Source organism: Myotis myotis, unplaced genomic scaffold, assembly GCF_014108235.1.
Source record: "Myotis myotis isolate mMyoMyo1 unplaced genomic scaffold, mMyoMyo1.p scaffold_m19_p_12, whole genome shotgun sequence".
Classification (NCBI taxonomy): Eukaryota; Metazoa; Chordata; class Mammalia; order Chiroptera; family Vespertilionidae; genus Myotis; species Myotis myotis.
The window spans coordinates 5454328-5470628 of NW_023416316.1; the positions used below are offsets into that span (position 1 = coordinate 5454328).

A 16301-nucleotide genomic window follows, 5' to 3' on the forward strand; every position below is an offset into this window, starting at 1 on the left:
GAAGCACTACTGTAACATTCAATTATCCTACTGCCTACTGGCTGACTTAACTCAGCCAAATTAGAATACATTTTATATTGACTATTTTGACATTTGTTTTATTTGGCAAGTAAAACAAAACTGATCCAATTTCCTTACAACCACTGTAAACCATAAACTATACAACAAGAGGTTATAAAATATATAAGCCTTATAAACACCACCTGCAGTTCCGCCCGGTGCCGCCCCGGGTGTCTCGGGCCCTCTCACCTCAGTGGCCAGCGACCGTGCTCCACCACTGACCGGCAGCCTTCTGCTTTAACTCCCTGGGAGAAGCAGCACTTTCTTTACCCAACAGAAAGGTAGAACCTGCCCTGAGGTTGTGCCCGTTTCTAGGTCCTTCCAAGCCATATGATGTCAACAGGGAGCAGCTGTAACTACCCCAGGGATGAGCCTAAATGAACCCGCCCACAGGTGATGGGCCTGAGCTGCCCCTGAGCACAGGTGACCATGGTAACTGTACCTCTGACCGTGCCCTGCGTAGTGAGCAAGCGCTGAACTGAGTTGCATTAGCCTCGAGCGCCTAACCCAGGGGTGGGGAACCTTTCTTCTGCCAAGGGCCACTGGATATTTACAACATCATTCGAAGGCCATAGCAATTATCAACTTAAAAGTAGCCTGCTGTATTTGGGCAAACATTTAATTCATTAACTCCCCTAATGCCTTGGCAGGGCCAGACCAAACGATTTCGAAGGCCTTATACGGCCCATGGCTGGCCGTTCCCCACCCCTGTCCTAAACCAAACAGAGACACTCAGCTGCTCCACCTGCCCTCTGGCTACTCATTCGCTATCTGTGTCTTTTCCCATCGAAGTGAACTGGAAAACCGCTTCTGAAGCCTCAGGCGGTTCCAGGGGTAGTTAAGCTGAAGGACCACTCTTGGTTGTGGGTCTGTCAGGGGAAAGCCCAGACTATCTTTATGGAGGATGAGCTGAAGGACGGAGCCCTCGGAGCTGTTGGCTTCTTCCAGGAGGTGGATGCTCAGAGACCAGTGCAGCCTCGCCACCCCTGCACCTCCACGGGCAAGGCGTGGGTCGTGGATCAGGAGGGGGAGCCCGCCAGTGACCATTTTGCCCTGATCCTGACAGATTGTGTTCATCTCTATTGGCCCACACGGAAGCTTCTAGATCCATTCTCATTTATGTTACATCAATCCCCAATGACACTGCCCTGCCAAACCTTTCTTGTTTTATTTACTTTTGTAATCCCCGTCTCAAACTTAATCCATCATCACTGTTTGTTGTTCCTTGTCCTCAAATAACTTCCTCCTAGTGATTCGAGGTTTCTTTAGAGACAGAATTCCTTTCCCACCCCCGTCTTGCAGAAAGTGGAGACCGTGTCCACCTCGATTCCGACTGAAATCGGCTGCAGAGCGCCCAGGTTGCTCTCCGGAATTTCTTTGTGGAAACAATGATTAAAACTAACATCTCCTGAAAAACTTCTCACTATTCTCTCAAACCCAAACTGCTCATGTCTTAGTTCTACTCATTGGGAAAAGGAACAATGTGAAAATGAACACAATTACTTACCAACCCTCCTGGGTTTCAAATGAGTGGCTGGCCCAGGCAGAGAAGGAGCTGCAACTTCTTCCGGCCAGGCTCCAGCCACGGGGCTGCGGGCCCTGCCTGCGTGCAGCCACCAGCCCTTCCAGCTGCATGCTCTGCTACTTTAGGGGCCTTCAGAACGTGTGCAGGACAGAATACACAATGGCCTTTATATTCAAGTAATGCAAAGATTTCTAATTGGATTTTAAAACATCCTACCTTCGTGCAGAAGGTAGATTGCTTCTGCACGATTTCAGCAGATACTGAAGGGGTTCTGAAACATGTGCCCTGGAACCCAAGACCACGTGACTGTAACATGCATCGCAGCACGAGATGCCAGGACCAGGCCTCACCTGGGAAGGCTGGGGGCTGGGGTGGAAGCAGCTGACGACTGGGAAGGTGTTGTGGGTTGAGATGAGTCATGGTTTCTTGGAACTCTGCCCATTCGATACCAGATCCCCATGCTGTTCAGTTCCCTGTAGGAGAAAACAGAAAACTTCATGGTGCAGTTTAGCACAAAGCATTTACCTGAGCGACAAGGCAAACCAACTCCTTTAAAAGAATCACAGCCTCAAATACCAGGGAACTGTTGTCCACAGACTGGTCACATCACCCCCTTGGGCCCTGGGTGTCACAGTTCGGAGCTGGCCTTCCTGCCTTCCTACTGCACTTTCCTTGGTTCTCAGTCTTTAAACTTTTTTTAATTTTGTCATTTAATTGTGGGTGTTTACATGACGATCCACTTCAAGCCCCACTTCTAGTTCAGTGATACCGGCTCCCCTCGCACTTCAAGCAAACACCACAGCTTGCCTGTCACCCAGCTTGTGCCAGGCCGATGGGCAAAGGCCTGGCTTTCAGGGGAAAGAGGAAGGTCTGGATTAAATGAACAAGAAGAGAAACAGAACATGACCCAGATCCAGGAGGCAATCTCAAAAGCCAATAGGAGAACTTATCTGTGGGGCCCCACGGGGTCCAGTGAGATGCCTGCAGAGCCAGCCAGGGAGAGAGGCACGCGGCCGAGGGCCGACAACCATCTACCACACCGATGAAATCCTGGGTCTCGGGTGACTGAGTACAATGAACACTTATTGTCTTTAGGACACCCAGCATCCATTCACTCCACAGTCTGACTTTATATCTCCCCTCTGCATCTGGGGGCAGCCACCCCTCATTGTTGGTCTCTGAGTTCCAATGGCTCGGGCCTGGGAGAGAGAACGACATTTCCCAGGCAGCAGTGACAGGGCCGGGGTGCACAGGACCCCAGGGGCATCCATCAAGACCAATGAGACTGAGTTCTGGCACTTCTGTTTGAATGATTGAGAACACAGACTTGCTCTTTGCCTCGGGACTTGAACCTGGAGGAAAAGTAGGCGAACCAAGCGGGCCACCATTCCCCCACTGGGGAGAACATGTCTAGGGATGGGGTCTCCTGGAATCAGTGCCAGGAGGAGGGAGGGAGAAACTAGATCCTAGTGATGTTCTCCGAGCACCTACTTCGGGCCACACTTCGCCAGCCTGGGCTGGGTTCCCTCTCACCCACAGTCAAAAGAGCCCAGAGTGAAATCCTGAGATTCCTTGTACTTCGTGCTTATGAAATGGCTTCAGAGCCAGGCCTGTGCCGATACTAAGGCCACCGGTGAACCAGCCCTCTGCTCATCAGGGAAGATGAACGTGCAGCCAGAAAACTGCACAAGGAATTACCATGTGGTCATGAAATAGCACGTTTTTCTCGACTCAGAGCCCCCCACTGGCATCCGGTGCACTGGGAGAAAATCCACACCACGATCATGTCCCACGAGGTCCTGGTGGCCGCTCCCCTCCCCTCTCCCGACTCCCCCTCGCTCGCCCAGCCAGCCACGCTGCTCCCGGACATGCCACGCCCGTTCCCACGGGCGTCCCCTCCTCTGTCGGAGGCCCTGCCTCTCACACTCTGCAGGGCGGCTTCTTCTCACGCTGGAGGCCTCTGCTCAAGCCTCCCCACCTGACCCCCTCGCTGAAGGGCCGCTGGTTCACTGTAGCGTCTCGTTTTTGTTGCTCCCTAAAATGATATCATCATCATTGTCCTGTTGGTTGCTCGCCTCTCCTGTCAGAGCACAACTCTGAGAGCAGGCTCTTCGTTTGCCTCAGTCGCCACCTGCCAGGTCTCTGGCCATGGAACGAAGGTGCCGTGAACTCAGGGGGTGAATAAACTGCCGAGAGCCGAGGCTCAGGGGTCCCGAAGGAGAGAACCCCTGGGCTTGGGGGCACCTGGAAAGGCCCACAGAGCGTCAAGGATAAACACCAGGACAAGGGCACGGAAGGCCCTGAGTGCGGCGAGGGGCACGCGCTGAGGCGCGGGGGTGGACAGCGTGGTGGTCTGGACCGGCTGCAGCTCGCACAGGGAGAGGAGGCGAGAGAGGCCTGGCTATGGACTCACCCAATGAACGTGTACTGCGGGGGGGCCTGCTTGGTCCGGCCCATGATCCGGATGTCACAGATCGCCGCCTCCGTGGAATCCCGGGGGATGAATTTAATGCACAGCCTCTTCTTTCTGAAAGCCACTTCCTCTGCAGGAAAGAACAACAAGGAAAGGTGTGAGTCTCTGTATCAGCGGTTTTCAACATGTGGGTCGCGAGCCCTTTGGGGGGCGAACGACCCTTTCACAGGGGTTGCCTAAGACCATCGGAAAACACATATATAATTACATATTGTTTTGTGATTAATCACTATGCTTTAATTATGTTCAGTTTGTAACAATGAAATTGGGGGTCACAACATGAGGACCTGTATTAAAGGGTCGCGGCGTTAGGAAGGTTGAGAACCGCTGCTCTATATGGAGCATCAGGTCTCCCCTAACGTTCCCTTTCTGGCGGCGGAAGGGGCTGGTCATCCAAGCGCCCGACAGAAGGGCTGGCCCTGCGCCTCCTGCCCTCCCCGGGCCCACAGCGGGCAGCCGGGTGTGCAGCCGGAGCGCAGCCTTTCCCCGCGGAGAGGGGCTCCTGGGGTGCGCCCCCTCTGCGAGGAGACGTCACACCTGCTCACTGCGGCAGCCTTCAGACACAGGCACACGGACACCGGCGCGTGAGCACACGTTACTGCACGGACTGTTTCCATTTTTTCCTTTTCATTGTAGAAATTTTCAAACATTCCCCGAAGCACATGACCCCACATGTTCCTGTCATCTAGTTTCAACGCTGCCCCCAGTGAACAGGCTGGTTTCATCCCACGTGGCCTGGCTGAAGGATTTAAGATGAATCCCTAACACCGTGTCTTGTCACCTGTCGATAGCTCAGTAGGCATCTGGGGCAGACAATCTTTTTTAACGCAATCACCATGCCATGATCATCCTTAAGAAAATGAACAACAATTCCTAATATCATCCAATAAATAGTCTGTATTCAAGTTCCCTTCATTATCTCAAGAATGTCATTTCACTGCTGGCTTGTCTGACTGTGGCTGTCAGGTCTCTCAAGTCCCTTTTATTCTGTTTCAGTCTCTCCCCTTCCCTGTCTTCGGGGCGCTGGTACTGGAGAAACTGGGTCACTTCCCTGTACCTACGAACTGGCAGCTACAGCTAAAGGCCCAGTAAGAGGCAAGTTAGGGTTCTTTAGGCAATAACACTTCCCTGGTGGTGCAGGTACATCCTGCAGTGACAGCTCACCCCCTCGGCTTCTGGGGGTGTCGGCCTGTCCCCCGTGATGAAGTCCCCAGCAGCTACTCTCTGAGTATTCACCTCCCCTGACGACTGCTGCTTAGATCCATCATTTCATTAAAGCAGTGGTTCTCAACCTGTGGGTCGCGACCCCTTTGGGGGTGGAACGACCCTTTCAAGGGGTCGCCTAAGACTGGAAAACACATCTATAATTACATATTGTTTTTGTGATTAATCACTATGCTTTAATTATGTTCAATTTGTAACAATGAAAATACATCCTGCATATCAGATATTTACATGACGATTCATAACAGTAGCAAAATTACAGTTATGAAGTAGCAACGAAAATAATTTTATGGTTGGGGGTCACCACACCATGAGGAACTGTATTAAAGGGTCGCGGCGTTAGGAGGGTGGAGAACCACTGCATTAAAGGTTTCAAAGTGGCGATTTTCTAAATCTGTCATCCTTCCCCATTTTTAGCTGGAATTCTTCTATATAAAAAAACTTTTCTTCAACTACTTGGTCTCTCTGAAATATGTTGTATAGAAAACAAGATAAATATGTGATTCTTTATCAAGTCTTAGTGATGAGTCTGTGCCCTCGCAGCCCCCGCCCTCGGTGGCCAGCCAGGTGTTTGCTTGCTCCTCTGTGGTTTTTAAACACGAGTTTCAATTAACTGCATCACTCAGACATGAGTCAGACAGACCTGGGTTGAACCCCACCTCCGCCACTTCCCAACACCGTGACTTTAATCTCTCCGAGCTCTGCCCTGCTGTCTGTAAAAGGGGGCGAATGAAACCCCACCCGGAGGGTGGCCGGTGGATGAAGTGGGGTGGGATAGGCTTCCCTTAGCCCCGTGCCTGGCACACGCATGAGCTCAATAAGGAACAGCATGAACGTTCTTATCGCCATCAAGGAAGCCTCCAGCACACGGTTTAAGTCAGGGCTCAGCCCTGACTTTCAAGACCTTTCCATTCGGGTCAGGAAATAGGCATCAAATCAGGGAGCAGCATGAGGAGGGCAGGGCAGGCCTGTGGCCATCTGGACTTTACCAAGGATCAGAGGTGCTGGGTGCTGTGTTGTTGTTTGGGGAGGGGTGGGGCGGTAAGAGCCAGATGGAACTCAGAAACTGTGGGTTCTCTTCCTTGGTGAGGACACCGAGGGCTGGATGGGACCTACAACCGAGAGTAACAAGGCCCTGAATCCAGACCCCAACAGCAGCCGCGCACCATGGAAGATCCCGCACCGCAGGTGAGAATGCAGGTATTTCACTTGCTCTTGCAGCGCTGCTCTCTGCTCCCTTCCTCCCCCTACAGCATGGAGCCACTAATTACACACGCTTCAGCGGGCCTGGTTTTAAGTAAATATATTATGCAGAGTCAATAGAAATGTGTTCAGTCATGCTAATGAACACAGAAAGGACACAGCACTTTACTAAAACAAACAGCCTTCCAGTGTCTAAGTACTATGTGGATTGCAACAAACTGTATTTTAAATTGATTACAGGAGTCTCCTCCTTTCGGCTGACTTTGTAAAATCAGGGCCTTACATGCACCCAAACTGACCTGTCCCCTGGTAAAGTCTCCAGGAAATGGCCATGTGACCTGAAATGAAGAGGCTACCCCGATCCCACCCACCTTGTGAGATAAGACACCTGGTGGAGAGGCCTGGACAACCTCAGAAAGTCCACGGGGAGAGGCTGCCCAGCCCGGATCACGGCCCAGGCTCACCCCACGGCAGCCACACCGCCTGTGGCCCAGGCAGGCCCCCACCCTGGGCTTCCTCGCTGAACTGGTTCAACGAGAGGAAAGTGCAGCATGGGAAATCCCTTGTGGCTCTGCAGTATCAACATAAAGACACTGTAAGTCAATTAGTTGTCAAAAATGAACACCAATTCTAAAACGAAAAAAGCAGGGGGGGGAGTGGAAAATTAACGCAAGTCTACAGGCAATTTTAGTTCTCAAGCAGAGAAGCCATTTAAGAATAAGCAAAGGTAGCAAGCACACTCTTGTGAAATGTTCAGTCTTGCTAATAAATAACGAGATGAAAATTCAATAAAATGGGATAGCAAAACTAAGTAAAAAATTTAAAGCCTATGCTGGCAGGTCTGTGGAGAACAGGTACAAACCTGTGTCATTAGTGGCACCATGTATTGGTATTTCTGGAAGTTACTTTGGCAACAGAGAGTAATAACGCTTATCTTTATTGAGCCCATCCTCCGAGCATGGCACTGTGTGCAATGGGTACCTTAGGCCAGGGGTCGCCAACCTTTCGGACCTCATGGACCACCAGCGGTTGGCAACCGCTGCCTTAGGCAATTCAAAGATGAATTAAACACGGATCTTGCCCTCAAAGAAAGAGATAAGTAGCAAAGACATGAAGAAAACACATAAATGGCTAAAATGCAGCTAGAAACATTATTATGAGGTAGCTAATACCCCCCCTCCCCATTTTACAGATGAGGAAACTGAGGCCCAGGAGGGTGAAGTCCTATAGTTGTAAGTGCAAAGCCAGACTCAATACCAGGCGACTCGACTCCACAGCCCAAGTTCTCCACAGACCACCCTGCACTTCGTCCTCGTGGAGGTAACGATGGGAATTCAGAGGCAGAATCACGCCCTTGGGCTTCCCACACTGACTTGCATGGCTTACTCCCCTCCTGCCCTTCAGTGAGTGTGTGCACTGAGAAGGCAGACGGGACCTGACCTCCGACTGGTTAGCCCTGGCTCGGTGTGTGCTGACGCAGCTTCTTGTTGCCACACGCAGGTCACCCACTAGACTAAGGTCCCTGTGGAAAGGGCCATATCATCGTCACCTTCACATCCCGAAGCCTGCAGTGCCACAGGCACCCACCAAGCTTTGCTGACTGTGGAGAGGAGAGAGCTTGCTTCACACTGGTGTGTAGGGACCACAGACTGCCTGATGCAGGTGGGAGGACTTTGGCTCAGCCAGAAAGATCTGGGGTGTGGGCATTCTGAGTTGAGGGAAGAGGCATTTCAGGCAAGGAAAACAGTAGCAAATACGTAGTCAGCAAGGAAAGGAGCCTGCAGAGCGCACAGCACGTGGCTCGGTTTGGGTGAAGCAGAGGGTGTCTGAATATGAGGAACACCTTGTGGAGGAAGGCTGGGCAGACCACAGAGGCCGAGGACCCAGCAGGCTCAAGTACTTGGGAACCTATCACAAGGAAATTATTCAAAATCTGTACACAGCCAAACTGACCTACAGACTCAACCTCATTCCTATCAAAATCCCAGCTGGCTTCTTTGCAGAAACCGACAAATCCTAAAATTTATATGAAAATTCCAGGGACCCAGAATAGTCAGGTCATCTTGAAAAAGAAGAACAAAGTTGGAGGACTCATAGTTTCAAAACCTGCTACAAAGCTACAGTAATCAATCACGACTGGCATAAGGAAAGACGTATAGATCGATGGAAGAACTCAGGGTCCAGAAACAAACTCGCACAGTTATGGTCAACTGACGTTCAACAAGGACGCTGAGACAAGCCAGTGGAGGAAGAATGGTTATTCAACTGGAAATTCACATGCACAAAAATGAAGTTGGACCCCTACCTCACACCATTCACAAAAATTAACTCAAAATGGATTAAAGACATAAATGTAAGAGTTAAAACTATAAATCTCTTAGGAGAAAACAGAGGCATGAATCTTGGTGACCTTGATTTAGGCAATGATTTCTTGGGTATGTTACCAAAAGCATAAGCCAAAAAAAAAAAGGTAAATGGATTCCATCAAAATAAAAAACTTTTTGAAGGACAACAAGAAAGTGGAAAAAAAACCCCCACAAAATGGGAGAAAATATTGCAAACCTTACATCTAGAATACGGTTAAACCCTGAAAAACCCAGGGGATAGGGGCACCAATCCCCCTCATAATAAAAAATCCGGGTATAACTTTTGACTCCCCCAAAATATAACTACTAATAGCTAACTGTTGACTGGAAGCCTTGCCAATAACATATACAGTCAATTAATACATATTTTGTATGTTATATGTATTGTACACTGTATCCTTACAATAAAGTAAGCTAGAGAAAAGAAAATGTTAAGAAAATATGGTTACAGTATTTACTGAAAAAAAAAAATCTGTGTATAACTGGACCCACCCAGTACAAACCCATGTTGTTCAAGGGTCAACAGTATATTAAAATATTCTTATAACTCAGTTAAACAAAGACAGCCCACTTTAAAATGGCAAAGGATCAGAAGAGACCTTTCTCCAGAGAAGACACACCCACGGCCAACAAGCACATGCAAAGATGCCCAGCATCATTAACTAACAGGGAAACACACGCCGAAACCACACCGAGAGACCCCTTCGAACCCACGGAGACGGCTGGAATCAAGGACAGTGACACGTGCTGGGGAAGCTCGGAACCGCGCGCTGCTGGTGGGAAGGTAAAACAGTGCTGCTCCTCTAGAAACAGTGAGGTGGCTCCTCAGAGAGTTAAGCACAGAGTTAGAATAGGACCAGCCATTCCATGCCTAGTAGACGCCTAGGAGAAATGAAAACATATGTCCACACAAAAACTTGCACACGAGTGCTCATAGCAGCATTATTCACAACAGCCAAAAGCAGAAACCACCCAAACATCCATCAGTTGGATGGATATGCAAAGTGTAGCGTATCCATATAAATGGCGGATTATTTGGCGATAAAAAGGAATGAGGTACTGATAGATGCTGCAACACGGAGGAACCTTGAAAACATATGCTCAGTAAAAGGAGCTGATCACGAAAGACCACAGACTGCACGATTCCACTTACAGGGAGTGTCCTGGACAGGCACACCTACCAAGCAGGCGGGTGACTGCCTGGGGCTAGCGCGGGGGCAAAGGTGAGGTGGAGAGAAGCGGAGAGTGACTGCTAATGGGGCTGGGATTCTTGGGGAGGGGATGAAATATTCTAAAACTGATGGCAATGCTTGCAAACCCTGTGAATATACTAAAAACCTCTAAACTGTGTACTTTAATGGGTAAACTGTATGGTGTGTGAACTACTGGTATATCCACTAAAGCGTTACCAAACCCCCCGATGCATAAATATATAAAACCTTTTTGTAAAAGGTGCTTAAACACATGCTTTTGCCGAGTGGCACTGTGGTGAGAAGGGTGGCTGGTGTCGGACTCGTGTGTGTCTGGTTCCTCCCCACTCCGAGGGGCGCGGCCTTGGGTAAATTCTTTAACCCCTAAGCAGTCACTGAGTCTCACTTATCGCAGATGTGAACTGGGTTCAATAATGTCCATTTCCAAAGAGAGGTCTCTGAAGATTCAATGATATCAGGTATGTAGAGCATTTATCACAGGGGTTAGCATACAGAAAATACATACTAAATATCAGCTATTATAATTATTAACTAATGCATATAATTACAAGCAAGTAATAGCAAAATGTCCAAAAGTGAGGAGACTATTAAGAAAATGAAAATATGCTATGCAGTGGTTGTCTTTGTTTAACTGAGTTGTAAGAATATTTTAATATACAGTTGGCCTCTGCGGATATGAAAAGTCTGGTCTACATGAAATGCTAGTAAAAACCCAGCAAAAATAGTGGGTCCCAGTGGGGCTAAATATGGAAAACTCAAATATGTATGACGCAGAATGAGACCAGAACTTCACAGAGAAATCACGTGTCATAAAGAAAGGAGTCTCTGTGTTCATTTTTATTTTACTGCTTCACGGTGTGGGCATCCTAAACTTAGCTGGTAAGAGTAATTAAAAATGAAACAAGTTATTTCACATCAAAATGAATACTTTCCCGGTGCTGCATGACAGCTCATGTGCATGACGGACCCTGAAGAAGCTTCTGACTTGTCAGTGACTTCTGCTCAGTTCTGCTCAGCGCTCACACGGAATCCTGTGTCCTCTGATGGGCAGTCTTCCTGGTTCTGGCCTTTCTTGTGAGCTCCCAGAGCCCCAAATGGGGACAGTAGTGCACTTGTATTCCCTGGGAATCTTCTGGTTTTTCCCTTTTGCGCCTGGGTCTGTGCCAAGCTTGGCTTCAGCAGCGCAGAGGACGCACTGAGGACGAACTACCACCCGCCTCTCCGTCCATTCCTGAGCGACCGGCTCAGCAGGAAGCCCGCTCTGGGGGAAAAGGACATCGGCCCACTTACAGGGTGCTAACCGGAACGCTACGAACTCCTGGGAGAACTGAGTCAGACACGAGTTTATTCATGGGCAAGCAGTAGGGACTCCTAAAATATTTCCAAAGAAAAATGCTTACAAAAAATACCTAAAAATATACCTGGTGGAAGGAAACCGGCATTGCGATGAGCGGTACTAAAGGGGGACTCACGTGTGTCCACCGTCTCCTGGATCGGGATGAAGCCCACAGGCAGAGTGTCCTTGATGTCAATGAGCTTCATGTCCACCAACACGTTCCCTAAATGACTCTTGGGAGGAAAGAGGAGAGAGACAGACGATTAATCCAAACACGCCTGTGGTGGGTTTGCTGTTTTGGCTTCGAGATGCACATTTACACCATGACTCCTGCAGCTTGACGACAGCAGGTTAGTTAGGGTGGGTGCCACTTACTGTTCCCCAGCGGTCACACGGGGACTCGGTGGCCCGGGAAGGAGTTTCATCTGCAGAACCTCAAAGGCACTCACTCAGACATGGCACGCCTTGGCTAGGCGGACGAGCAGCCAGGAGATGCCGGAGACATAACCAGAAGAGGGCAGCTGTGCACACGTCCCGGGACCAGCTCTCAGGCCCAGCAGGTTAGAGAGAGCAAATCCCTGGGGCAGCCGTGGGGGGGGGGGGGGGGCACGGGTGAGCGGGGAGCTGCGTCTAAACCGAACAGAGAACCAACCACACTCCTAAGTGGTTGCCAGCCTGCATATTGACACACATTTCGGCTGCTAGATACATTCTGTAAAATCCCAAGAATCATAAAATACAGCGTGAAAAGCCCTGCTGCCTCACTATTACACATCTTCCAGAATGACACGCACCAGGGCCTCTTAAAGCTTCTATTTAGTGGTGGTATATGGGGTCCATGGTGCGCAGTTGCTGTAACCAGTGCAAAAACGTCTTCCGAAGACGGCTCCCACCCCCTGTAACTGCGAGAGAGAATTATCAGTGAACGCACTGGAAACGAGCTCTAAAGATATCTACCCTACAACTTCAATACTGGGGCTACCCCGAAGACGTCATTAAAGCCTTCCGCGTAATCTGCAGTTACTGCCCCCACTCCGGTAGAGCCAGTTAAGGAGAGACGGATGGCTGCTGATCCCCATCTCCCCAGTCAGGATGCCAGCCACGCACTCTGCGTGCCCATTTCCCAGAAGCACCTCGCCCGCGTGAGCACGCTCAGGCTCTTGCTCTGTGTTGGGACAAGCACCCAGATGACCAGCCCGTCACTCTGGCCTCCACAGCACCTCCTCAGGCCTGTGTCCGTCTCTGCGCATGAGCGCCAGCCCCTGCCCTCTGCCCAATGCCAGCGAACACGCTCTCTGAAGGCCACTCAGGGAGTTCTTTCCATCTACACTCTCCGCTCTCCTCTCTCTTGGCACTATTTTCCTTCGTATCAATTTATAATGGCACATTTTCAAGGTTATTTAACATCTGTCTCCCCCCTAGAGTTTAAGAACCACCAGGACCAAAACTATCTGTCACTGCTGTAAGTCTAAGCCCAGCACAGTTCTTGGCACACAATAGGTTGTCAGTCATTATTTGGTGAAAAAAATTAATGTTTTTGGTACATTTTCAACTGGGTGGGCTGCTCAAAGTCAGAAATCAGATTGGATTTGCTGGGATGATGAATCTAAACTCTATCAATAAAAACATTAAAAGTATATTTAATATATATATTAAATTTACATTTATATAAAAGCCTAAGTGACTGTTCGACTGGTAGCTATGATGCACACTGACCACCAGGGGGCAGATGCTCAATGCACAGGCATGGAAACATGGAATAGACTGATGAATCTCAGAGGGGAGGGGGGGAGTGGGGAGGGTGGGTAGAGATTAAGATCTTATATGCATACTGGAGACCTGGTGCAAAGATTCGTACACTGGTGGGGTCCTTCGGCCTGGCCTGCAGGAATCAGGCCAAAATTGGCTCTCCAACATCCCTCGAGGGTCCCGGATTGCAGAGGGCACAGGCCAGGCTGAGGGACCGCACTGGTGCATGAATCCGTGCACACCAGGGCCTGCTGTCACAAAACCATTTCCTTCTCACAGAACTCTGCTTGCCCACTGCTTCCTACTAGTCTGCCTCGGTGGCTGCCTCGGGGAAGCAGCGCCCAGTGCAGCACGGCAGGCGGACTGGGGACCCTCATGGGCGCAGACCACATCTCTGACCGTGTGCAGGGTTTGAACTGTTAGCCTAACTTGCAGACATGAGCTGCCTCCAAAGCTGCCTCATCTAATCGATCATCATTTTTTTTCATGGCAGCTGCGTTTCCATGTCATCACTGCTTTCTGCATTGAGAAATTAACACTGGGTATGTGTCCCTGCCCCGGAGATGGATGGGCGTTCATCAATATCCTCTGCAGGTGTCTTCTGCTTGACAAGCTGGGTTTCACGGAAGTCAACTGCAAACCACTTAGCGACCGCACCCTCCACACTCTACAAATGTCCCCGATCGTGAAAGCAGAACACGGGTGGTGTGGCCGTTTTAAAAGCATCACAAACCCTCACGTGCCTACCGAACGGGAGCTGCACTGCAGAGCTCCCCGCAGCCCGCGTGGGGCCCCTCCGCGCTCGGGTTTAATACAGTGGGTCTGCGACACCATTAATTTCGCGTGTCCCTCTCCCCCCCCCCATCCCGTGCTCCCTTTCATTTCCTCCTCATAAATATGAAGAGCGTATTCCCAATCCTTGTTGAGCAAATGATTCATGCCAAAGGCCCAATATGCACTGACTCAGGGTATTTATATTGCCTCTGGTAGCCAGTGTTGCTAGTATACTGTAATTATTTTTGACAACCTTGCATTTAAGGTAGCCACAGATAACCAACTTAATATTCAAATGTTCATAAATCCTTCTGTTTAATATCCTCCCTACCTAATCTATGTACATTATTATTACAGGTAATGCAGAAAGTACAGGGCATGAAAAGTGCAATTAATCTCGATCCTTCCCCAGGAAGCAATGTCACTCCAAAGCCAGGTTTCTGTATTAATGGCATTACTGGGGGAAGGAAATTTAAGTTCCAAAGGAGTCTCCCCAAACTCCTACATTGGGAGTCTCAAGTCACCTAATTAAGAATCTGTCCAGCCTGAGATCCCCGGCCCTCCTTCACGGCCGTACAAATTATGCCATGCCGAGCACTCCCTGACAGCAGGGCTGGCCCGGATGGCTGCGGCAGATTAAACTATGCCTCATTCCTGTCCACTCCTGGCCAGCCGGGGGCCCCTCTGGATGTCACCACAGGACCCATTCGTTCTTTTTCTGAAACCAGAACGCACCTATTTCCTACGCTGCTTCAAAGGGGCGGCAGCGGTCCCCCACGGCCTGGTCCTCACCCCACATCCCTACCCGCCTCCTGGGCCTCCTGGAGGAAGACACACAAAGGAAGCCCCCAACGAGCACCTCTTCAGTGTTCAGCGAAGGGTGACTAACTCACGCATTCTCTGCAGAAGGTCTACCGTGACACCTAAGCTAGCACGCGCAGGCCACGCATCTGCCATCTTCAGACTTGTCACTGTCCCCACACGAAGGGTCGGGGACGACTCTGGCCTAGAGTACCAAGAACCCACAGCCTTTGGGGGAAACGCAACAAAGACAGAAATCAAGAAAACACACACACACAGGCACACAGACACACACACAGACAGCACACAGACACACACACACACAAACACACACACAGACACACACACACAGACACACACACAGAGACACACACACACACACAGACACACACACACACAACACACACAGACACACAGACACACACACAACACACAGACACACACAGACACACACACACACACACAGAGAGACACACACAGAGACACAGACACACACAGACACACCCAGACACACACACACACACACACACACACACACACACACACACAACAAACCAACAATAAAAAGTGGTATACGAGATCATGGCTGTCCTGGGAGGCCACCGTTTTGAGCCGAAGCCTCCTCAGGCCCGATGGGGGAAGACTGAGCAGAGATCTGAAATGACACCGTGAAGCCACTGAGCAGAGCGAGGGCGTCCCCGGAGTCCGTCCTCAGCCCCGAGCGGCAGTGAGCACGCTGACCTCTGCACACAGGGGAGGCCAGGGACAGAAGAGGGGTGACGAAAGTTAAACACATGAACAGTTTCAGAAAAGGGTTTAGGTAACTCTGGCACAAAGGGGCAGGGATGCCCTGTGTGAATGCGATGCCAGAGGGAAGGTGGGGCAGGGGGGATGTCAACCCGGCCTGCAGACCTGCCCTCTGTGTCCTCGGTGGCACGGTGAGCCCCGGGACCTGCTCAGACTCATTGCGGCGCAGCTGCCGCCTGCCGGCCTGTCTGGTGAGAAGGATGTCGGAGTGTAGCACCAGGACTGTGCCCCCTCCATTAGAAGCTGCACTTCACAACAAGCAGACGTTACCATCGTAATTAGGGGGGGAATTAAAGCAATGACTTCTCCCCAGTCCTGCATATGCTATGAGTAATTTTCCTTCCAAAGACTTCGCAATAAGCACAGGCATGTTAGGTGGAAGAGTGGCGGCCAGAGAACCGCGTGACTGTCTCCAGCCAGAAAACGCGGCAGGGACAGGCCGGGACCCCGGGCCTGGACCGTGGGCTGTGGGGCTATGTGACGGGAGAATGACCGTTTCTCTTCCCGCTCATGCTTCTGAATGAAGATGTCTAAAGTTGTTTTTCTTTTTTTTTTCTTTTTAAAAAAACACATATTTTTTATTGATTTCAGAGAGGAAAAGAGAGGGAGAGAGAGATAGAAACATCAGTGATGAGAGAGACTCATTGATCAGCTGCCTCCTGCACACCTTCTCCTGGGGATTGAGCCAGCAACCCAGGCATGTGCCCTGGACTGGAATCGAACCCGAGACCCTTCATTCCGCAGGCCGACACTCTATACACTGAGCCAAACC

General features: G+C 50.2%; 1 protein-coding gene across 4 annotated transcripts in view; it reads right to left on the reverse strand.

The window, feature by feature from the left end:
- MVB12B (multivesicular body subunit 12B) overlaps positions 1-16301 on the reverse strand; it is a 137141-nt gene that overhangs the window by 84110 nt on the left and 36730 nt on the right. For 3 of the 4 annotated variants that reach the window (XR_004971149.1, XM_036329633.1, XM_036329632.1), the window contains exons 4-6: positions 11535-11631; positions 3999-4128; positions 1936-2058 (exon numbers count right to left, since the gene is read on the reverse strand). Coding sequence is in view for 3 of the 4 variants with exons in the window: in XM_036329633.1 (XP_036185526.1) it covers positions 1936-2058; positions 3999-4128; positions 11535-11631 (350 nt within the window). In the remaining variant the exon portion in view is untranslated. Of the gene's footprint in view, positions 1-1935; positions 2059-3998; positions 4129-11483; positions 11632-16301 lie in introns of all 4 variants that reach the window. The other variant, XM_036329634.1, reaches the window with a different exon arrangement.